Raw genomic sequence first — 24,774 nt, 5'->3', positions numbered from 1 at the left:
TGGATATGTGACTAGTGTCTGCTATTTTACAGAAACACTAAAAGGTTCACAGAAAAAAATATATGTACTCAACACCTGCATTTCTTCCTACTCCCATATGCTATTCAAGCAGACTCGCAAACAATTACTCTACATTCATGCCCCTTCTTGCAGCTACCTTCACTGCAGCACCACAATTTAACAACTTTACAGACTACTTCAGGTAACAGCCATGAGGCCAGCGCATTGGCACTGTAAACAATCAACTGCTGTGAGCATGGGCTGGCATGCATGAAGGTAGCCACAGCAAGAGCTCTCTCCACAAGTGTGAAACAGTACAAGGGACAGATGTGACGATTGTACTTGTTTTAAACAAACAAGGAAAAGAATAGGTTTCTCATGCAGCATTATAATGTTCCGAACTACCCATGTTCTTTGTCATGGTAAACACCAAGAGAGCATTAAAACACTCAAGTCTTGACACTATCTGCAAAGATATTCCATTTTTTAGAGAACCAGAAGGCAATGCTTATTTTCACAAACTTTATTCCTTTTGTTTTGTCATGGCGCTGCTAAGGCAAGCCATCACATGATGGTATGGCTGGTGCAAAAAACACTTAATGCCTGAAACACTTAAAAAAAAAACACTTATTAATACAAACAGCATTAACACCAAACTGAATCAGAGATCGAGAGCTCTCAAGGTAATTCACACAGCAGGGCAAAAAAAGTTAATTAGGCCATGATTCATGGAAACAAGCATTCCGGCAGCAGCAGTTAAAAGCAAATTAACTCCACAACAAGACTGATCTTCTTTCAGTACATTGATACAAACAAAAAGGCAGCACCTTTACCAGACATTGGTGACATTCAATGTATTTGCTCTACATGTACTGATGAGCAGAAACTAGTAATATCACTGTTAAATGCACAGGCAACACAGAGAATGGCTTCCAGCATGATGGCCATATACTTGGACTGAGCGACCAGCCCTCACACAGCGAAGTCGTTCAGGTGTCCCACTACGTCGAATGCAACAGTCCTGCAGGAAACAAAAAAATGGCATGAGTTGAAAGCACATATTGGAAAACATGCAGGCAAGTGCTGCGCATGTGAATCACAGCATAAACGGCAGAGTCAGGAATTATCTAGCACACACCTGGCCACAGCACGGATAAAGTCCAGGTCAACAAGGCACTTGTACCGAGGCGTGCTCAGCTGCTCCTCCCGGCTCACTCGAGCCAGCAAGCGCAGTGACACCAAGCTTTCAACCTGGGGAACAAATGCAAAGCAACATGCATCTAAACAAAGTTGAACAAGTGCATCATCTAACCAAGAACGTTCCAACCAAGAATTACAGGGTAAAAACAAGAGAAATATGTTTTCATTTCTTATATAATTATTAAATCGGCAGCTGTTACGGGCACATTACCCTGCTCTGTGGTGTCATTGCCATTGGCATAACACAGAAAAGAAACGAAGAAAAGTGAAGGAAGTGGGGCAGTGGCATGACCTAGCGCTTGTGCTGTTTACCATGCCACAGATTGGTGGCGTCCTCTATGCCCAAGGTAGCGAACCAGAACTTCCCCCGTTCACGCTTCTGCGCAGAGAGGGCGCCACCCTGTTGCACGACAAATGACGTATTCAGCACTGCAAATAACTGCTGCTGAATTTCGCATTACAGAGACGTAGTAATTGTTAGCGATTTAGTTTTTCTTGAAACCTTACAATCAAAATTAAATCATTTCGTCCGCATTTAAATTACCCAAGGACATGTGTGCCCCTTACAGAAGGCAAGAAAAGTTTTTCGACAAAGTGCTGCAACAAACATGCAAATACCAAAACTTCAAAAAGAGTCAAATGGCATTGACTCTGCAAGATGTTGAAGGACTACAGTCGAACCTCGATATATCGAACAGTGCGGTGATCGCAAAATAGTTTGATATAGCCAGAATTCTAAATATAAAATCACGTAGAAAACACGTAAAAAACTAGTACAAATCAATCAATGAACCAATCGTGGCGCAATAAATACATGAAGCTTCAAACAAAGTATTTATTTCTCTGGCTGAAAGCACTGTAGCAGCGTAGCCTGCTTCATATTTGCAACCACGTGCTTAACCACGGCCTCCTCAACATAGTCTAAATGAGCCACAAGCGATAGTCCGGTGCCTTCTATTGCGCCGCAACAGCAGCATACAAGGGCCAAAGCAACTACAGCCTCAGTTGCAGTCGGAAGCGGGGCAACATCAACGCTTGCAGAATCAACCTCGGCAGCGTCTTTGTTTGGCCGCTCAGCAGTAACTTCCGCTGTGATCTCCACGCCTGTCAACTCTGCCACTGTTCTGGTGCTGTCGTCACCGCCAACGAAGTTGTCAATGCGCATGCTCTGTGGCTCAGCACCGACAACACCAACCACGCCACGACAGGCCTCAGCCATAGAATAAAGAACCAACTAAGCGATCACACCAATCTCACACGATAACATCGACTGGAGTAGCACAAGCGGCGGCGCGAGGAGTCAGTGCGGCAAATGCAATGTGTCATTGACATTTTCCTATGGCGCCACTACGTTCAAATGGCGCCCTCAGCGCTATCGATGTGTGCAGCTATCGTGCACAGCAGTCGGGAACGCCCATCGCACCGCCGTTATCCTCGAGGGTGTTGCGGGAAAGCTCGCCTCTTGTCAGCAAAGCGCACGTGGTCTTCTGGGGTGGCGGAGTTCGATATACCCATTTTACATCTGGCCCCGTTCGAAATAAAAAATTTAAAATAGGTAGTGTTTGATATACGCAATAATTCGATATATCCGTGTTCGAAATATCGAGGTTTGACTTTATATGAATGGAAAGGTGTTGATCACATGTGCTAGTGGTAAGTCTATGTTTGCCAAGCAGTGCAATGCAAGCCTGATACCAAAAATGTTTTCAAGACTTCATCCCTCTCTGTGCTGTGTTTTCAGTGCACTGCTTTCAGTGAGGTTGCCAAGTGTTTAAACATTGGCTCATCAAGGCCATACCGGGGACCACACAAACTGACAGACAACTTTTTCGGCTGAGTGGAAGAGCCTTAGTGCTGGCACACTAAAATAAAGCGTACTTTTTGGACAGCTTTTTTTAAACATATGCCGAGTACAACCACTAGCCTCCTTGCTCCCATGTCTTTATGCATTCCAGACTTGACTTTGTTCGCGAGCATTTCCACAAGAGATGCAATGGTTTCGTGTGAAAAACGTGTCTTTCACAGGTGCTTTACCTGATGGCGCTCACTAGTGTAAACCTGGTATTCACACGAATTGTTGAGGGCCGTGTGTAGGCAATTAGGAGTAGGCCCCTTTTTGACTACAGTAAAAGTTCATTAATTCTAACTTCAAGAGACCAGAAAAAAACGTTTGAATTATCAAATGATCTCGAAAAAGCTGCGAAGAAGAACTGCTTGCATTACGAAAAGTCTTCAACCTTTGTGATGATCTTGAAAACAACCTTTAGTCTCACTCAACACAATACAAAATAGAGACTGTGAACTAATAGCAATCCCTGCTGCAAGCGTCAAGGTACAGCTACATAGCTGCTGTACAAGTAGGGGTGTAATGCATATATTATGGCCACCTTTGAAAGTAGAAGAGGTCACATTCCTGAGCCTTGTATTACCAGAGCCTGACACCTGGTTTCAAATGCAGCTTCCCTACTCAGATGCCTTGGATAAATTATCATCAGCACTTATAAAAAGCAAACGGGACATTGAGGACAAACCGAAGTTGATTTGTATCAAGATTCCAATGACAAAGACACTACTTTCACTAAAAACGCAACTTTTGTACATGAGGAACGATCGAAAAATGGAATACATACAGGTATTGCCATCAATGGCCATTTTCGCAATAAAAACTGCGATGTGATGAGACAGTATAAGATCAAAGACTTAGGTGTGCACAGGTTGCTCTCTGACACGAGACTGCAAGCTGAGCCCTTCACTGTCAGAGGACGTTCAGCATACAACCAACCTGGGCGAGAGTGACTGCAGAGGGAGCCACCTGTTCATCAACAATGGCATGGAAGATGGCCACCAACCGGTTCAGAGGGAACTGCTTGGGGCCCAGAAGGTGCTGACTCAGGTGGTTTGCCTGCAGGAGAGGGCATCAGCCAGCTGCACAGCACTGCACTTGAGCACAGATACAAAACAAAGTAGTAATCACTGGTGCGCTTCTTAACAGGAAGAACTGGAACATATAAGAATAAAAAAATGGCCTGGCTTAGCTAAGGTTAAGCCTAGGATGTGAAGCATAATAGATTTGTGAAAGGGATTCGGTATCGCCTGCCCGTAAGTCAGGCTAGTCTCTTCGTTGTTTAGCAATCTCCTGGAGGAGCAGGAGTTAGCCTTGGTGGTCGCGACCGCGCGAGTTGAGCCCCGTTTCTCCACAGCTGGCGTGATGTCAGACCACGTGCTCGGCTGCAGCGCCCCTAGCGGGAGGAGCGGGAGTTAGCCTTGGTGGTCGCGGCCGCGCGGTGACCGCGCGAGTTGAGCCCCGTCTCTCCTCAGCGAGAGTACGCGTCATAGAGAGAGCGGTGCTCAACCCTGAGGTTGCTCTCTTGACAGAGCGGTTAGATCGCTTAGAACAGCTGCTATCTCAGCAGGTGGAACGCCAGGTGGAACCGCGCGCTCAACAGCGCCCATTCGCTGGAAACCGGAGACCGCCACAAAGCTACAGGAGCGGTATGCGAGATTTTGAAGAAATCGTATGCTTCGCTTGCCAGGGTCGCGGACACATCGCCAGGTTCTGCCAAAACGAGCGCCGTAGGGAGCCACAAAGAGAAGCAGGCGAGACACGCCCTAAGCAAGCCTACAGCGGGGCTCCAGATACCGAGACAAAAAACTAGATAGTCCTCCCCATCCTGAGGAGCGTGGGGAGGGAGCAGTGGATGATGAGGTGGTGGTGATTTGTGTGGCCAACGAGGCATGCCCTGTTGTGCGTTGCAAGTTAAATGGTTGTTGCATGGAATTGTTGATAGATACGGGGTCAAAGGTGACATTGCTTAAGGAGAGCAGTGTTAACACGCTTCGAAGGAAGGGGGACCGCGAGGTGTTGGAAGCGTCTGGTGGTATGGCAACCAAATTTGTAGGCATAACGGGGGATCCTCTTGGCATAAGTGGACTCTACCGGTTACACTTCTCTCTCGGCGGAATTGCATTGGAGCGCCCCTGCTACGTATGCCCGGACACGGTGTCTCTGCCAAACGGAGTGTCAGGTATATTAGGGCAGAATTTTTTTAGAAAACGGAAGGTAGTAGTCCCATTCTCTGAGGAAGAGGTTAATGCGGGCGGCTCAAAAGTTCCGTTTTTGAACAGGAGAGGGGCTGAGATTCGCATTACCGATATTGACACCCGTCAAACAGTGGGATCATTGGAGAAGGTATATTCGCGGGTTGCCGTCAGGCTGGTCGATGAGGCGGTCGTCCTTCCTTGGTCGGAGCACATTTTGTACGCGTGTGTGCCTTCAGATGTAGAGAGCGGTGCCGTGGGAGTGCTCGAGCCGGTCGACTCTCTCAGCAATGGCCTGAAGGCAGCCGCGTGCCTCGTGACAGTTAATGACACCCACAGAGTGCCCCTACGGGTGGTTAACTGTAGCCAGCAGCCACTGAGCCTTCCCAAGAACAAAACATTGGCTTTCTTCACCTCTGCAATAGAGAAACGTGAGCCCACCGATACGGTACTCGCAACTGTAGAGCATGCTAGTCCTTCGGCTGCTCCAAAGGCATCGTTCGATCTTTCTCACGTAAAATCCAGGGAGAGGGAGGCTCTGGCTGGTTTGCTGAACGACTACTCGGAGGTATTCCCCGCATCCAACCTGGATTTGGGCTGCTGTGGCGTTATAAAGCACAGGATAGAAAACGGCACTTCATCGCCCGTTTACCAGCGTGCGTACAGGATTCCTTACTCCCAACGTGAGGAGATGGAGCGGCAGGTGCAGGACCTGATTGATCGCGGCATTGTCGAACACTCAAAGTCACCCTGGGGAGCACCAGCACTATTGGTGGAAAAGCCAGATGGCTCGTATCGATTGGTAGTGGACTACCGCAAACTAAATGCCGTAACTCGCGTCGATCCATACCCCATCCCCAATATACAGGAGACGCTTTCTCAGCTGGGCTCTGCCAGGTACTTCACGGTAGTGGACATGGCGGCGGGATTCTGGCAGATAGCAATGGATCCGGCAGATGCCGAGAAAACGGCGTTCAACACGCCCTCAGGGCACAATGAATGGAAAAGAATGCCGATGGGTCTGGCCAACAGCCCTGCTGTCTGGCAGAGAATCGCTGATGTTATCCTGGCAGGTCTTCTGGGGAGGCTGTGCTTCGTGTATATGGATGACATAATCATATACAGTGACAGTTTTGAGAACCATTTGCGCGATATTGAGCAGGTTTTGGTGCGACTAAGAGGAGCGGGTTTCAAGCTGAAGCCCTCTAAATGCCAATTCCTCAAAAACGAGGTGAAATACCTTGGGCACATTGTTTCAGCTGACGGCGTGCGACCGGACCCCGAGAAACTAAGGTGTGTCTCGGATTTTCCATCCCCGACTTGCGTCCGCCAGGTCCGGCAGTTTCTCGGCCTGATCGGTTACTACCGAAGGCACATAGAGGAGTTCGCCAAGCTCGCTAAGCCGCTCACCGCCTTAACAGCCAAAAATGTCGCCTTTCGCTGGGACGAAAACGCGGAGGATGCTTTTGGGGCCCTGAAAAGGAAGCTAATGAGTGCACTGCTGTTGCGCCACCCGGATTTTAATTTGCCCTTCGTTATGGCCACAGATGCGTCAAAGTTCGCAGTTGGTGCCGTGCTATCTCAGGTTATCGAGGGCAAAGAACATCCCGTTGCTTTTGCTAGCCGATAGCTGAGCCCCACAGAGCAAAAGTACGGAGCTACGGAAAGGGAGTGCCTCGCCGTTGTCTGGGCAGTAAAGCACTTCAGATGCTACCTTTACGGCCGCAAATTCAAGCTAGTCACAGACTGCCATCCTCTGAAATGGGTGATGAGTGTCAGGGACCCTAGCTCGCGACTCGCTAGATGGAATCTACACCTGCAGGAATACTGCTTTGAAGTGGAGCACAAGTCAGGAAAGACACATCTGAATGCTGATGCACTCAGCCGCACAGCTGCCGTGGCAGCTATAGATGAGTTTGTCCCCGTAGTCGACCCCGCCGAATTACGCACAGAGCAGTGCAAAGATCCTGACCTGAAGCGAATAATCGAAAGCTTAGAGGGCGCACCGTCTCACCCCGAACAGCTAGGTTATTTCATTGGCAAAGACGGCACCCTGTGTCGGCGCACGAGGCCAACCAGGAAAGGGAGACCAGAGAAAACCGCTTGGGAGAGAGTCGTCATACCTTGGTCGTGGACAGAAAGGGTTCTTCGCGCGTTTCACGATGCGCCATGCGCCGGTCATTTTGGCGTAGCGAAGACACGCAGGCGTGTGGAGCGTTTGTACTTTTGGAGTGGCATGCGACAGGATGTTAGAGACTACTGTGCGAAGTGTCATTCCTGTCTCGAAAGAAAAACACCCAAGGGATGAAGACCAGCTCCAATTCAGCCGTTCCCTGAGGTTTCGGCTCCCTTCGAGCGGACAGGTATGGACATAATGGGCCCATTGCCCACGACCACTTCCGGAAACAGGTACATTTTAGTATTTGTCGATCACCTTTCAAAATACGCGGAAGCGGTAGCACTCCCAGATCAGAAGGCAGACACAGTTGCAAGAGCATTTGTCGAACAGATCGTGCTCCAACATGGACCCCCGAGGCAACTCTTGACAGATCGGGGAACGAACTTTGTGTCGCAGCTAATGAGGAGAGTTTGCGAGCTGCTTAAGATCACTAAGAAGCAGACAACACCGTACCATCCGGTTTGCAACGTCGCGGTGGAGCGACTGAACCAAACCGTGGCCGGGTTCCTGTCGCATTTTGTTTCGCGCGACCAGCGGGACTGGGACTTGTGGCTCCCGTATGCAATGTTTGCCTACAATTCCGCAGCACACGAGAGCATGGGCGAATCGCCATTCTTTCTTCTCTACGGCCGAGACCCGGACCAGCCTAGTGAAGTGCCAGAGGGCCCCTGTTGTGTCCCATACGCTTCACTGGACGACTATACGGTTGAGCTAGAATCGCGCTTGCAAGTGGCGAGGGACATCGCAAAGGAGGCCTTAAAGAAAGCGGCGAAGCGCAGGAAGGAGGTGCACGATCGCAGTGCTAGAGATGCGCCGTTTGATGTGGGGGACAGCGTGTACATTGAAAACTCCCAAAGGCAGATTGGGCTAGCTCGTAAGTTCCAGACGAAGTGGAGAGGACTGTGCGAGGTTGTCGAGAAGCTTTCTCCGGTAAACTTCAGAGTCCGAGACGTGAACCGGCGCTTGATAAGGATACACGCAAATCGCCTCAAGTTGGCACCGGTTCAGTATTCACGAAATGAGGAAAGGGAAAGCGCGGATTTTGATGGGGACAGAAGTGAAGCGGAGCGCGCAGATAGTTCGCAAGAAACGCCCTCTCCTGCATTTGTTCGGCAGGCGCCCGAGGTGACGGCCGGAATGCCACCGGATTTACTTCATGCATTGCTAGAAGAAGAAGAAGCGCGCGAGGTTGCCGCGTGGATAACGCCAGGAGAGGCTCCTGCCACGAGCCCTCGCGAGTCTCAAAGCAGACAAAGGGTCACAGACTTACTTGGTATGACTCATGAAGGCCGATATCCGCTGCGAAATCGGAAAGCTAAGTCGGACTAATGGCGTAAACAGAGCGGAGTTGTGAACTGGTTAGAATTGTGTAATGCCGCAGCTCATAACATTGCTATGTGCTTATGTGTTAAGATATCGGAGTTGGTAGTTAAACCTTTCTGTCATTAAGTAACACTTTCACAGGAGAGCATGCGGAGCGCATGCAGAACCTGCCCTACTTCCTTTCGTTATCTACATTTTTGTCTGTGCCGTGATCGTGCTAGAAGTGGGAGCTCCTTTGTAACTGTGGTAAATTTATTTCGTCCAGTTTGGACTAGAAAGGAGAGGCTTGGGTGCTGAGTTTCATGTTTATCTGTAAAAGAAGATCAGTGCTGCCCCTGGAGACGCCAGTTATGACAGCTGAGGCATACGGTGTTGTGCAGTGGTGTTGAGTGCAGCGAAAAGTGTTTTGTCGGACGCACTGTGCGAGGCAATTCAGAAAGGTTTGGTTTTATGGGGGTTTAACGTCCCAAAGCGACTCAGGCTATGAGGGACGCCGTAGTGAAGGGCTCCGGAAATTTCGACCATCTGGGGTTCTTTAACGTGCACTGACATCGCACAGTACACAGGCCTCTAGAATTTCGCCTCCATCGAAATTCGACCGCCGCGGCCGGGATCGAACCCGCGTCTTTCGGGCCAGCAGCCGAGCGCCGTAACCACTCAGCCACCGCGGCGGCCGCAATTCAGAAAGAGAAGGAGAGCTGCATGGACTCAAATGTTCGGAGAACATTCTTCTGGAGGGTGAGCGAGTGTGACGTTCCTTGTGTGTGCTACGAGGGTCCGCGTTCGACGGCGCGGCGTAGACGGAGCCCCCAGTGGCGGCAAAAGCACTCAAGGGAAAGCAATTCAGCTGGAAGAGAGGAGATCGGCGACAGCCGGTCTCGTTTTGGAAGCAGCCAGCACACATGTTTCTACTGTATATGGCTGCAAGCAACTTGAGTGGGATTGCTTTCGGGCCTGCCGCCATGGACCGCACGGAGAAGACCCAGGTAACAGCTGCGTCCAATTACCGAGCCATACTCGTTGAGAGTGAACGACCAAAACGAAGGGGTTTAAGCACAACCGGACCCCCTTTCCATAGTGTCGGCACGTGTCGAACGCCGCCGCCGCGGGGAGACGGGCGTTATCTTCCCCAATTGCCGTGACCGTGCCGGGGACAAAGGGCCTCGTTTCGGCGGGCCTGGCCCCGTGACAAGACGGCGGGCATCATCACCAACACTCCCGAGCACATCCAAGGACAAGGGACCACTTTCCCGGCCTTTTAGTGACCTCGCGTTCCAGCCTTGAGTGGCGAGTGTCATTTGATGGAGAACGGAGGTCGGTGACCCGTGGGAACCGTCAGTGGGCCAGAGACCGTCTACCACAGCCGACGCTACCTCGACGACAACCTTCTTTCCCTCAAACTCAACACGTGACGGGGGCGAGACCATAAGTGCGGTGGTGTGTTTGTGCGCCCAAGTGAAAGCCCTAGGCCCTTCCCACTCCGGCGTGGGCGTCCTCAACCTAGGGAATGTGGGGAATAAGAAGGATATAAAAATCGACAAGGAGTACGGAAAAAAGAAAGCTCAGGACGACATCGTTCGCCAAGGGGGCCTTCAGCGCCGAAGCGCGACGGCGTGCAGCTTCTGCCAGCAACCGTTCGAGCTCAACTCCGGAGCCCCTCCATCGTGCCCATGAAGTCGTCGGCACGTAAGCTCGGACACCCCAGCCTCTGAAGTATAATCATAATCATGTATAATTATTGAATATAACTTTGTTTAAACTGAGCCATACGGTGTCTCTTTGCTTCTCCGTCCCGTGTGGACCTGCGCATTATGGGGGGTCATCACATTTCCAAAAACTTAAAACCTGCAAGATTAAAAAAATTGGCACATGACTTGTGCTTCTGCGTTGCTATGCTCGCACTCCAAACGCGCTCAGATTCAACAAACTCGGTTGGGGAAAGCCAGGATGAATAAACAGGCAGCCATTTTCACAGCGACTCTTCCAAGGTGAGCGCAGCCACACTGCTTCGTTAAGAGTTATAGGGCTGCAGCAGGAGAACAACTGCACTGTCTCCATTTCATGGCACAGCACAGGTTTCTTGCAGTCTGACATCGCTGCACTGCTCGCGGCGGTTCGGACTTTCTCGCAGTGAAACTAAAGTGCTAGCAACGACATCCAGCAATGACAAAATCTTTAAATCACGCTTGCACAATGTGGTAACCCATATGCCAACCCACGAAGAATGCCGCCCCATCGCTGGAAGCGGCTCAATTTAATTAGAACCCCCCCCCTCCCCCCCTTATACAAATCATGAAAGTTCGAATTAAAGTGATTCTACTGTACGGACAAACCGGAAGCTGGGATGTTGACGGTGCTGTTACAGCCAGAGTGAATGAAGTGCGTGGAATAAAACTATCGCCTGGAGCCCGTCTAAAACCTTTCTCGCGGTCTCACATTGACCTTCTGGGACATATTACGGTGCTGCGCAAAAGCCCAATATATTCAGCAAGATCCATATTTTGCACCACATGAGCCACAATTTTTTCTTTTCATGTGCATTTGCCATGATGATTTGCAACAGTGCTGGTAGTGCTGCCAAAGTAGAATCACGAAAAACAGGCATGCTGCGTTCTAGTAGTCGGTGGCAAAGGGCCAGAAAGTGAAACGAGACCAGTTGGATTCCACATCGGGAGAAGGAACCAGAGACATGCTTCTGCACATTAAGCAGTAGCCTCAGCCGGCTCTTGGTTGCTAGAAGACAATTTTGGTGCAGCCTTGGTGCAATGCAATAGAAAACTGCCAATTTGTAGCAGAATGGCGCAGGTTAGTGCAATTGGAGCAGCATTCCCACCACTACATGTGCCATCCAGTGCCAGGCCATTGTATATCTCGATGCTGCCTCCTCAAAGAAAACCTGTTTGACAGAGTGACGAGTACAGAATGGAAGGTTGTCCGGGACGCACCTTTTTTGGTCGTTTGCCTCTTGGACCCCTAGCCTGCACAAGAAAGAAGCACTGGTGTGAAACACACGATTTTCACAGCACAGAAAACTTGAGAAAATAGCTCTTCACGGAGGTGGTGACTCACACTCAGGTCTCCTGCTTGAAACCTGCAGTCATTTTCCAGTACAAAAATCCTGTCATAATCTATTTCCTACAGGCAATGATGCCAGTGTAGTTTTGCTAATGCTGATTTTATGCACATGTTGCAGTTACAGTTCCAGCCTCATATTTTAGTATAAAATTTGCACTTGTATCCATGTGTGCAAGTGAAAGAGTGGGCGCTCAACTAACTGTAGTGCTTTACATGTGAGGCCTCACTAGTTGGCCGCACTTAACTCAACCCTACTCCCCCTCTCGCTAGGCCTAACTTTTTCAGTAAATGCTTCTAACTTTGGTGAGTGTGCGAAAGGGTAAGATTGTATACCACAGTTTGCTATGTTTGTCCAATGCAGCAATCTAGCACCGATACAAGCAATGCTAGTTTGCTAGTGTGAGCAAGGATCTAATGGCTTCCAACAAAGATGTCACTTCTGTGAAACTAGGTTGGCAACAACATAATACAACCAAATAACTATAAAACACACCTATCTTTTATTTTTTCTGTTCAGCAGTCTAGAGCAAAACAAAACAGATGATTTTGGTATGACACATATCACTCGAGTGAAGTAGAACTGAAGTAAAGCTGAAGCTCCACACGCGAAGAATTTTTTTACACAACAAGAGTGATGGTTATGCTAGCTATAATTGTATAATGATGTTTTTCTTTTCTCAGGTGTATTCTGCTGGTCTTGATGTGATGGGGATATCTTATTGTTGTGTAAAATGCAATTTTTTCTTTTCAGACAAGTAGGTCTTGACTCACTTTCTATGTGTGTATGTCCTCGTGACTATGCTGCTATACATGTAAATGTGCAACTGCTGTATGCCTTGTAAATGGGGGCTCGAACCACGTCAAGTGATATGTTTTCACTTTTGTTCGAGTCCCTTTCTGCCTCGACGGAATAAAGTTCAATTTCAATTTCAATTTCTACACCACATAACTAAGCCTTGGTCTCAGTGTAAAATGATGGCCAAAAGAACCAATTTTGAGGAAAACAGATCCACAACATGCGAAATGTCTCAAGAGAAAGACATTATATTCTCAACATAACATCACCCTCACCTTTACGAAAAACTTGCGATCCGTGCCTGGTGGGTTGTATGAAGCCAGGTAAGCTGCCAGCAGCAAGAAGCGTGCATGGAAGGGCAGTTCGATTCGAAGGGCCTGCTGGCTTCCACTGCACACATGTGCAAAACAAACACACTTATCTCACGCAATGTACAAAGCTGCGGTAGTAATTTATTCGCTTGTGCTATATTTTTATTTGCATATTTCTACGCAATGTATACCATGATAGGTAGCTGCAGCGCCACTGGCAGTACAATAATATCTGCGATAACTGCAACATCCACACTGAACATATAGGACTGAATAACCAGAACCCCTTATTTATTTCTGTGGAGCTTTTATGTCATGGGCTTTGTGATAGGAAAGGGATAAAAAGGCACCATGTAAATACTAAGCCGCTAGTTTAACAAGTTTTTTTTTTCTATAGTTCGGAAACTCGGGGCATAAGCACCACATATGATTTCTCAACCTTATATTTAGAGAGAAATAAAGTTTTACTAAGAACCATTTCAAGGTCTTGAATTATTCAGGTTAGTACTTCTTCAATTGCAAGATAAGAGTGCCAATGAATTTATTTTACTGGAAAACACAAGCAGGAATAATTATGCAACGGAAAATACAAAAAAGAAGCACTGCTTCTAAGCTGGGTGAATCTAACACATTTAAAGAGAACTCCAGCTTATAAGTATGACCTCTTCTATTCAGAAATACTTTACAATCATTCCATACATGTAGGAAACATCAACACTCTTTGCCTAAAAAAATGGCCTCTCAAGAGGGCAGTTTCTACGAAAGTAGGTATGGAAGTCAAGTTGGCATGAAAACAAAAACAGACAAAGAAACACGTTCTACATAAACAGGTGCAGTTGGCTACTGTGGCTAGATTACGTCATGTGTGTTCCTTTTTTGCTGACATCACCTCCCACATAGTTTGAATTTTGTGCAGGAATAAGCGAAGTGGCTCAAGAAGTCTTGCAGAAGTGCCAGATCATATAAATCTCGCATCTGATATATGGAATGGGGTGACTGTCTGGTACTACAAGTATACAAGTACAGTAAACAGTCATAAATACTAAGTTGTTGGAATAACAAATTTTAGTAAATGGAATTTCAACATATGTAATGTATTGAAAAATTAAGCCATATATATCTAGCATTGCACTCCAATGCAAATTTCAAGAAGCAAACCAAGCACCCAGTTATAACAAAACGAGTCTCATCTAGCAGCACAGCAGTGCAACACGGCAAGAGCACACAAACTTTTAGTGCACGAATCTGATGATAACACCATAAAAAAAAATGACCAGTAATACGAATGCGCCGACTGCTTATGGTGACTATGAGTCACGGACTTGTACGTGCAAACACGTTTAGCCAATGTGACGATAATGCCGTCGTTCTTCCGCTCTTCTACAAAAGCTGCAGCTATAGATTTGGCTTCTAGAATTACTTCACTAAAGGCAACTGGAATAAAAAAACATCATTCCTGATTGAAAGCTTTCAGAAATATGCCGCCACCAAAAATGATGATTTTGATTAATTTTAATAGCGCAGGGGCAGCTTTGGCCAAGGAGTGACATGGCACAAGGTCTTTTTTGTCTACACAAGGCAGAATCGAAGGCCCATTTCTCAGCATTTCTCCCCGGAGAAGCTCAGCACCAGGCCAGGGGAAAGCTTGCACCATATGGATAACCCGTGGGTACACGGTGGCATTGGGGATCGAACTCTGCATTTCCCGCATATGAGGTGGATGCTCGGACCACTGCGCCACCGATGCAGTTCCGCCTCCAAGGATGTTTAACTTGTCGCAACCAAATCAAATAAATAAAATCAGCGCTCAGCCCGGCTCCGCTGCACTGATTATGTCACATCCTGTTTCACTGCAGCAGTGCTTTGCCGTATGCTCAAGTGCAATGACCCCTACCTGGTCTCTCGAATGTAGACAGACCGGAGACCCTGACGGAGGCGTGATGTCACCTCCTTCCGCCAAGAGGTGCCCTCGCCCTCAGTTGTGGCAGCCATGCTAACTGCAGCATGCTGCAGCTCCCGCAAACTTAGAGTGGTCCCTGACAGCACAGTGGGGAGCAGTGACTCGCCGCCCAGCAGTCGGCCGAGTTCTGAAGTAGTGTATTGCGGAAAGTGGATACGGTACGGAGAGGTGCTGCCTGCTCCCCTGAACTTTTCCCATGGAGCCCGCGACAGCAGCACACAGCACAGCAGCCGGCCAGTCAACTCACGCAAACGCATGAGTGCTCCCAGCAGGCCCAAGCTACGCAGACGCTCAGCCTGGTCCAGAACCTGCAAGAATTGACACATTTTATGAGAAATCGATTAGATCCACTGGGGCCATGTTTGGTTCATTTCCTTGTTTTCATTCCACATGGACCCCATTAGTAATGCATGCAGAAATGAATGCAAAGGGGTGGATGATATGAGTCATTGCTCTCAATACAAAAAACGCACAAACATAGTGAAGGCAAAGAAATGTAAGAAATGTAGAGCGGTTTATTAGCACGTTGGAAGCGCCGGCGATGAAGACTTAGTACACGTAATCTACGCGCCAGCGAGGCGAGAGACTGGGACACAAGCGACAGCGTTCCAGCACGAGCATCGAACGGACTTCTTCTTCTTCTTTATCTCAGTAAACGAGGGCGCAAGCGCTTCGTTGCCATTGGCGTCGGTGCTGAATCATGTTCTTCGTTCCAACTGCTCCGGCGGAAAAAGGGAGCCATCCTGGCGACTCAAGGCAAGGAGACGACGAGGGGGCTGTAATAAGCCTTCAAGCAGCTGACATGAACGACGTCGCGGCCACGGCGGCGATGGTCCGAAGAAGGTGTCACCGGTTCGATAACGTAGTTGACCGGTGACGTACGCTCTAAGATGCGGTAAGGGCCGATGTGCTTGGCCGAAAATTTGGACGTAGCCGGAACGGAGAGCCAGACCAGTGAGCCAGTGGAGAAATGAACAGCGGGCGTGTCAAGATCAGAATCATGGTGGCGGAGGCCTTGACGGTCTGCGGTGAAGGAGCGAGCCAACTGGCGGCACTGCTCAGCGTGGCGGGTAATGTCAGAAAGGGAAGTATATTCCGAGTTGTCGGAGTTGTAGGGAAGGATTGTATCCAGCATACAAGAAGGTTCGCGCCCGAATAAAAGAAAGAAAGGGGAAAAGCCGGTGGCTGCTTGAGAGGCGGTGTTATATGCATAGGTGACGAACGAAAGAACCTGATCCCAATTAGAGTTGTCGGAGCGAATGTACATGGCGATCATGTCCCCAAGAGTCCGGTTGAATCATTCGGTGAGGCCGTTGGTTTGAGGGTGGTAAGCAGTAGTGGTGCGGTGAACTGTGTGGCACGCAGCGAGAAGCTCGCGAAGAACTTCAGACAAGAAAACGTGGCTGCGGAGGCCCCAGTAGGAGCACTGGGGTCGTAGTGTCAAAGGATAGGTGGTGAGGTTAGAAAACGACGGAGCGCAGCAAAAGCGTCGTCGCAGGCCGAGCCCCACGTAGACAGATCGGCGGAACCATTAAGAAGTTTCGTAAGGGGCGCGACGATAGAGGCGAAATTGGGGACAAATCGCCGAAAGTAGGAGCAGAGACCCACAAATCGGCGCACCTGTTCTGTAAAAGTCGGTAGAAGTCGGTTTAGGGAAGTCAGCCACAGCACGGAGTTTGTCAGGATCTGGCAGGACGCCGTCTTTGGAGACGAGGTGACCGAGTACTGTCAGCTGCTGGGCGCCAAAGTGACATTTTTTTAGATTAAGTTGAAGACCAGCACTGGTGAGGCAGCTCAGTACCTGGCGGAAACGCTTGAGATACGTAGGAAAATCGGGCGGAAACATAACAACGTCATCTAAATAGCAGAGACAAAAGTTGCACTTGAGGCCGCGCAAGATGTTGCCCATCAGTCGTTCAAACGTTGCGGGAGCGTTACATAGGCCGAATGGCATCACGTTGAACTCATACAGTCTGTCAGGGGTGACGAACGCCGTTTTAGGACGGTCGGACTCAGCCATCGGGACTTGCCAATAGCCGGACCGGAGATCTAGGGAGGAGAAGAACTCGGCGCCTTGCAAGCAGTCAAGGGCGTCATCAATACGTGGTAGCGGGTAGACGTCTCTGCGCGTAATTTTTTTAAGCCGGCGATAGTCCACGCGAAATCGTATCGAGCCATCCTTCTTTTTCACCAGGACGACTGGCGATGACCAAGGACTAGAGGATGGTTGAATAATGCTGCGTTGTAGCATGTCGTCAACTTGCTCAGTTATGGCACGGCGCTCAGGAGGCGACACACGGTAGGGGTGCCGGCGGAGAGGAGCATGGGTGCCGGTGTCAATGTGGTGCTCGACAATGGTCGCACGGCCCAATGAAGTGGACTGGTAGTCAAACGATGAGCGAAACTGGTTGAGCAGGGCAAGGAGCTGCGCGCGGTGAGCCGTGTCGAGAGCGCGGTCGAAAATGTCCGAAGACGGCAGGTGATCTGGAGTAGCGCGACATGGGGTGAGGGCAGCGACGTCGGCACTGGAGGAGGTCACATCAGTGTCCAAGGAAGAGATCAAGTCGGCGGTTTCAAAATGGCCGAGGCACTCGCCACGGAGCAGGGAGAGCGCGGAGAATGAGGTGTTAGAGACGAGGATGGCGGTAGCACCGTGGTGAATGTCGATGACGGCGAAGAGAGGAGATATGTGTCGGCGAGAGGCAAGGATGGGTGAAGGCGTGAAGAGAACAGTGGCGTCAGAAACAGAGGCGGCGCAAACAGGGACGAGCACGGCACTGTGGGGGGGGGTGTGTCAGTGTCCTCAGCGACAACAAGCTTAGCAGCACGGCGAATCGGAGGCTCGTCGAAGGGCGCATCGCAGAGCGGAGAGAAGACGACGTGCGCACGGGCACGGTCAATAACGGCACTGTGGAGGGATAGAAAATCCCATCCAGGGATGACGTCATGGGAGCTTGCAGGGAGGACTAAAATTCGACAACATATAAAACATCGGCGATGACGACGCGTGCTGTGCAAGCGGCAGAAGGATGAACGGGCTCGGCGCTGGCTGTACGGAGTGAGAGTCCAGAAGATGGGGTGGCGACTTTGCGAAGCGAGTGGCAGAAGTTTTCGTGAATTACAGAAACGGTGGCCCCAATGTCCACAAGCACAAGTGTCTTGACACCGTCTACAAACACATCAACAAGATTCGGCGGAGAAAGGCGAGGACTTAAGCAAGGCGAGGAGTGCGCAGTTCGTGCCCCAGGAACTGCGACTCCTAGTTTTCCGAATCGGTGGGGACGTTGCGACACCTCATGGGTGACAGTGAGCGGCGGCGAGGGGAAGGCGAGCGGTGGGAAACGGAGGGCTGGCGACCGAGCTCTCGGTCAGGAGAGATCCCCTGAGGTGGTGGTCCGAAAGGTGGGCGAAAGGTGCGGTCTACACCAGGGTAGTCCAGCAGAGGGTGGACAGGCGCATGAAGAGTGCGTCGACAGAGGCGCGCTACGTGGCCCGGAGGCCCGCAGGCGTAGCATATCGGTCTATTTGTCAGCTGTGCGCCAAGGGTTGTAGGTAGCGGGCGTGAAGCGGTTTCGTGGAGTAACAGGCGCAGGCACCGCTGGAGGAACGTACGCATAAGCTTGTGGTCACGGTGGTCTCGTGACAGCTTCGGCATACGTGAGAGGGGTGGGAGCGGGGGCAGGCGGCACGGCAACAGGAGGACCGTAGCTCAACGGGGCAGCAACAGGGGTTGGCGGGATCGGAGCCTGTGGAGCCAAGGAAGCTGGTTGCCGAAGAGTAGGGAGTGCATCGGCGACCTCCTGCGTGATGGCGTGCCAGATCTCAGCGCTGAGGGCGGGCGGTGACTGGTGTTGGAGAGATAGGAGCGAGAGCTGCCGGGCGACCTCGTCCCGCACGAAGTCTTTGATGGTAGCGAGTAAATCAGGGTCAATGGCCAGGCCGGAGATGTCGGCAGGCAGGGGAAGCCGACAAGCGCAAAGACGTTGCTTGTGCGACTCGTCGAAACTTTGGCACAGGGTATGCACCGAGGCAACGGTGGTGGGACTCTTCGCCAATAACATCTGAAAAGCATCGTCGTCGATACCCTTTAAGATGTGCTTTATCTTGTCAGCCTCTGACATAGCCGGATCAACACGCTTGCAGAGGTCAACTACATCTTCAATGTACCTGGTAAAAGTCTCGTCCGTGTGCTGAGCTCGGACGTGCAAGCTTTGCTCAGCACGCAGTTTGCGCACGGCGGGACGGCCAAAAACCTCCGAAAGTGTGCTCTTAAGAACGGCCCAAGTGGGGATGTCGGCCTCGTGGTTGCGGAACCTGAGGTTCGCGACATCGCTGAGGTAGAAGATGACATTGGTAAGCTTGACGCGGTCGTCCCTGTTGTTATGACGGCTCACTTGTTCGTAGGATTCCAGTTAATCTTCCACATCCTGGTCGCTGTGGCCACTGAAAACAGCGGGGTCCCGCTGCCGGATGGCACCGGAGCAGGCGACTGGCTGCGGCGGGCTGTTGACTTGCCTTGGTCGTTGACATCGGGATGGTGCGGCTGTGGAGGTCCACGGTGATGGGGAAAAGGGGAACGCAGCAGCCTCCACCAAATGTAGAGCGGTTTATTGGCACGTTGGAAGCGCCGGCGACGAAGACTTAGTACACGTAATCTACGAGCCAGCGAGACTGGGACACAAGCGGCAGCGTTCCAGCACGAGCATCCGACGGACTTCTTCTATATCTCAGTAAACGAGGGCGCAAGCGCTTCGTCGTCGTTGGCGTCGGTGCTGAATCATGTTCTTCGTTCCAGAAAGAACAAACGCTTCCTGAAATTAGCACTATGTTTAGCACTGTGTCAACCTACCTAAAACAGGGAGGAGTGAAAAACACAAGGACACATGAGTGAAAAATATGGCACAAGTGGTAAACAGTACGACATCAAAGGCCTACTGAAAGATAGTGGCTGAGAACTGGAAATGTGCAGCATGAACTTTTCTACCATATGCTCGAGAGTTTACCTTTAATATTCAACTTGTGAAAGCCCCTGGCAGCAACATTATATAAATATTACTCCTTTGTTTGAGTCAAATGTTATTACATTGTTGTTAATGTCATGTTATCAACTTTACTGAAACATTACAAAACTTGGTATAATATTTTCAAACATTACTGAAACATTTATACAGCAAATAAACAATCTTAAAATAATGATTTTGAAGGACAGGACCAAGCAGATCTAATACTACGCCCGTGCACACCAACAGCCTCAATTAACTCTGCATGAAGAATGCTATAAGGGCGACAATAGAGAAGTATAACCAGTGCCCATGGTGTAATACACCACAACTATAAGGTATGCCACACTCATGCACTCATCTCATCTGTGTTGCTACCTCGATACAATACTCATGAGCAGTTCCTCCAAAATTGTTAGTGTTATTCAGCAAAGTTTTCCGGAAGAATTTTGGCATCATATATATAATCTATGGCTGGCATAGGCCAAGAGGTTTAGTTACTCTTCCAGTAAGGAGGTATTTGGGCACCTTACACTGCTTCACGACAGCATGTTCAGTAAGCTCCTTTGTCATGTGAACATTATGTCAAACTGTGTCATATTAGACCTTTTTTTTTTTTTTCACTGAATGCAATATTAAAAGAAAAGTAAACATGGTATTGAAGCTCCATTCACATTGAGGACCGCTGCACAGAATCCCTCCACAACAAAAAAGTAGTCCATTGTTAAAACTTTTCTTGTTAACTAAACAAGAAGCTAATCACAAGAAAAAAGTTACAAGCTCTAAAATTTTGATACCTGGCTTGTTTAATACACTCAAACATTCAAAAGCTGACTTCATTTACTGTTGTGATTGGCTAGCAGAGTAATATACGATGCCACGGACCGTGGCCCAGTGTTAACAACTGCTGTTTTCTTAAGTTGTATCTTACTAACATGATTTCCCCCCATTTCACGCATGGTAGGCCTTGCATATAATAAATTAAGCTGGTGAAGGGTGAAAAAAAATTTGTTTACAATACCTATTTCTTTTCATAGCCACATTTTGTGGGAAAATGTTTGTCTTTAATTTGAGCTATTTGTACTTACATTCGAAAGTATTCAAAAATATTAAATTCGATTTGTGACCAATCTTTACAATCCGTATTCACTTTGCAACCAAAAATTTGATATTCACGCACCTCTACTAGAAAGCTAAACTCACATCTCTTGATGTACCCTGACCTTAGTTCAATGCAGCACCAGCAGTCACAGCCCACAACTGTTATCAAAGAAATTACATGCACCCCATACTTTCCAACTTATATGCACTTTGCATTACATGGCAGCATCTGTAAAGTTCAAAACAATGTATTTCATCAGAGGAAGCGAAGAAGATACAAATAATAAGAAAAATACCGAATGCACACAAAGCAAAGTAAAACTGTTGCCAAAACATTCAGGCCAATTTGCTACTGGTCTGGACAGTTTCTGGACCTTGCTCTGAGTTTCCTGTGAGTGATGTCGCCAACATTCTATAGAAAAAGACAAGAAGAGTTTTTGTCACTGTGCAAAGGCATGGGGCATGAAAAATGTCACAAAAGTGCTAGAACACTGCCCAGAAACATTGTCCAGAAGCCAGCTACAAACTGGGCTACAAGTTTGTGAGAAAGGGCAAACACTGTTTCACAGCACTGCCTGCATTTGCTGCACAAGTTATTGCCACCCACAGGCATGCAGAATTCCACCCAGCACCAAATATGCAGCACTTTGTAAAAATCCCACGAAGAAGCTGTAGCTTGCTCAGGCAGGATTTAGTCTTAACCCTGAGATGAGCATACTGCTCCAACAGTGCTGCTTTCTCAAGCTGTGTTCTGTGCAGTTGGTCTTACTACTATTACCACCAGCCTAGTAAGAGACCTGAATTTATTTAATTTAATTCTAATGCACATGCCAGGCAAGCAGGTAAGCAAAATAGCTCAGACTATGGCCAAGGGATATTTCTTCCATCTCATGAAGGGTGGTAATTTGGGCCTATTGGTTCATCACAGAAAAGGAAAATATGCAGCGCAAAAAACGCATGGACGACAAAAGAAAGACAAACACAGCGCTAACACTGTCAGCACTGTGTTTGTCTTTCTTTTGTCGTCCATGCGTTTTTTGCGCTGCATATTATCCTTTTCTTCCATCTCAATTGTTTCTTGTTAGGAAAGAAAAAGCTTGGCCATTTCAACGATGCAATCAAACATAAAAACATAATAATAGCTTCCCGTAATAACTCACAATATAGGCAGGCACAGCCGCTGGCAGTCCCTCAGAAAGGTGCCTGACAAAGTCACATAAGTTGTCGCAGCTGTCAGTGTTGCCAGTTAGCTGGCTCAGCACAGCACCAAACAGCAGCCGAGGTGTATATGCCTCCAGAGCATTAACAAAGGCATGCCGCAACTGCACAAGGAAAGCCAGCCAACAGTACATGCTATCAGAACACTTTTAGCAGAGAGTTGCCACCTGCTACAGAATTCCATTGTAACAGAGCTCGTGAAAACCAATCCCAAAGCTAAATTAAAATATTACATGACACTGCAAGGCTTGATGTTGCATTTTTAGTGTTCATAAATCAACTGCTCTTCCCTCCTCCTCGGTGAACGCAAAGTCGCAAATCGCAGGTTTAATTCTAGTGAGCTCAATAAACACCTCTGTAACTTTACCATATCTTTACTGAATTCTCAGAATATTTATCAGCTGTCACTATAGTCATGCGTGCAATCTTGAGCATCAAATGAACCGAAAAGATTTTAACAAGGGAAGTAACATAGCAATCTATAATGTGGAGAAAGTTTCATGAAATCGCAATTATACTACCAAGCGTGAATTCTGCTTCTGAAATTGTTATCTGGTAACAAACTAGAGCACCTCGTGCTTGGCCATTTCCCTCCATCAACCCCTCCATCTTGCAAACCCCATTCCTGCGTACTGGAATCAAAGGATAACAGCAAAATAATGGTCACAAAAATGTTTCAACTAATCAATCATCTGCTTTTACGGATTAAACTGACTTGCTCTGCGCACATGTACTACATCAGGTCAAAGCAAGTTTTCCATTCATTAAGCACTTCTGCAGAACTTAATTAGGCTACACATTCTTTCAAATCAAAGCATGAGTGGGAAATGAATTGGTCTCGTGTTGCCGTCTGCTAGCCTGCTGGCTAACCTGGCTGGTTGCATAACCGCACTTGTCCTGCAGGGCTGCTAAATCTGATCCTCAGAGCAATATGAAATTTTTTTCAACTATGAAGCTTGCTTTTGTGGAACAGAGCTCGCTCCCTTTCTGGCCACACAGCAACAATAAATTGAGAGGCTTTCTTTTTTTAAAACTTTTTTAGTAACATACACCGCGAAAGATCTTTATGTGGACAGCGAAAGCATCACTGTAATTCCTTACTTCATATTAAGGAAAAATATAAGAGGAGAACACATGCAATGGCAGGAAAACAGACCTTTGTTCGGTCTTACATTAATCAATTTATGCTTCAAATAAATATCGCTACTGCTCTAATTATTTTAATGTGCAAAATATCTGCCTGTTATGACGCAGCACCCCAACAATTTTGTCAAGTAGAAAGCTGTTATCAAGCACAAGGCAGCAATCTGTGCCTGCTGCAATCAAAACTCCGATCTGCTCAGCAAATTATGACAATTACAAGAGCTGCCCAGAGTTTGAACTACAGCAGAGCGCAAGTAACTGCAATGGCCAATCTGTGAGAAGCATCCTAAGGAGCTTCAAAGAATGCGACAGCAAAGAAACCAATGTTCGTTTTATTTTTGGAATCGAATAAACCAACAACACAAGGCACTATGCAGGAGTCATCAAATATGTGCCGTATTGTGTGTCCTGTTCCTTTCTAGTGTTTTTGTAGTTTAGAACTTTATTAATTTCAAGACAATTAAGTAGTAGTGTTAATTATCTGAAAACAAAAGAAGAAAGGCAGCAACATATCTCACTCGCATATTGCACACCTGAACATCGCACACACAAAAATATATACACGTGCACACAAGCTAACGAACAAACAAATATGTACAAAATAGAGACGCATTACTACCACTGTGAAACACGCGATAGTTCACTGTCTAAACTGCATACATAAACATGCACGGGTCACACGCGTGTTAATGTCCTATCACACTGAACACGCGGTGGCTCGTGGCCATTGATAAATTAACCTCCCCGACTATTACTTTTGATGTATTAATTCTGAAAGACTTAAAAAAAACAAAAAAAAAACCAGGAGAACCAGTTGTTCCCTGCTTGCTGCGATTGCTCTCTTGCTATTTTATTAAATTCTGCACCAATAACTCACGGACCTGCCTCAAGCAGGTACAGGCCGTTATTTACGAGGAGCAAGCTGAAGAAGCAGGTCGAACAACCTCCTTAATGACGAATTTAGTACAAGCAAGAGAAGAAACAAACTCACATTTAGTGTTTTCATGAGACAGCTCACGGTGCGCGTTTTGCCCGTGGATGCATGGCCGTAAACGAAGATGCATTGGCTGGGTCCGCCGTGAGGCTGCAAGAAAAGTCCATTTTAGAAACGTGACTGTAAACGCTCCAGCATCACCTACATGTCCCATCGCTGTGAGGAGCGTCTCCACCTGTTTCTCCCTGCAGGGATTTTGAGCTAGCACCGATTGCACACACTCGTCATCCATCCCCTTGTTTCGTTTCTGGCGGGCGCAGACCACGGAGCAGCCATGGAATTAGCCGACTCGGGTCAACCTCGTCGAAAGGTGGCTACAAACTAAAAGCTTTAGGAAAAGTATAGTAAAAAAATACTGCAAAAGTTCTTTTTTACAATTTTTACTTCCATGAATAAAGCATGCTTGTCATTCGATTCAATGGTGATGATGTTTAAG

The 24,774-nt window shown here is 48.1% G+C and overlaps 1 protein-coding gene across 3 annotated transcripts; it reads right to left on the bottom strand.

Moving 5' to 3' along the window:
- Positions 1 to 834: 834 nt before the first annotated feature.
- Orc5 (origin recognition complex subunit 5) lies at positions 835 to 24,692 on the bottom strand. 3 transcript variants are annotated; one of them, XM_077660349.1, is made up of 9 exons: positions 24,484 to 24,688; positions 24,336 to 24,428; positions 22,144 to 22,305; positions 14,817 to 15,190; positions 12,887 to 13,001; positions 11,686 to 11,718; positions 3,983 to 4,102; positions 1,139 to 1,251; positions 835 to 1,021 (listed from the first exon to the last, which is right to left on the bottom strand). In XM_077660349.1, exons 1-9 carry the CDS (start codon positions 24,568 to 24,570, stop codon positions 973 to 975), a joined length of 1,146 nt encoding a protein of 381 aa, XP_077516475.1. In that variant the 5' UTR covers positions 24,571 to 24,688; the 3' UTR covers positions 835 to 972. The 3 variants fall into 3 exon arrangements, with proteins under 3 accessions (XP_077516475.1, XP_077516476.1, XP_077516477.1); XM_077660350.1 differs by having other exon boundaries at positions 24,480 to 24,612; XM_077660351.1 differs by lacking the exon at positions 835 to 1,021 and having other exon boundaries at positions 3,983 to 4,104; positions 11,687 to 11,718; positions 24,484 to 24,692.
- Positions 24,693 to 24,774: the final 82 nt, after the last annotated feature.

Source organism: Amblyomma americanum, chromosome 3, assembly GCF_052857255.1.
Source record: "Amblyomma americanum isolate KBUSLIRL-KWMA chromosome 3, ASM5285725v1, whole genome shotgun sequence".
NCBI lineage: Eukaryota > Metazoa > Arthropoda > Arachnida > Ixodida > Ixodidae > Amblyomma > Amblyomma americanum.
The sequence above is the reverse complement of the archived record's forward strand: the minus strand, read 5'-3'. Positions and strand labels throughout refer to the sequence as shown.

Bases quoted from the DNA above. Each gene is read 5' to 3' on its own strand.
- Orc5 (XM_077660349.1), bottom strand. From the start codon at position 24,570: ATGGATGACGAGTGTGTGCAATCGGTGCTAGCTCAAAATCCCTGCAGG. The intron at 15,191-22,143 runs GTGAGTTATTAC...CAATTCTTGCAG, and splicing joins CGGCTGTGCCTGCCTATATT to GTTCTGGACCAGGCTGAGCG. The intron at 11,719-12,886 runs GTGAGGGTGATG...TTTCTTGTGCAG, and splicing joins ATCGCAAGTTTTTCGTAAAG to GCTAGGGGTCCAAGAGGCAA.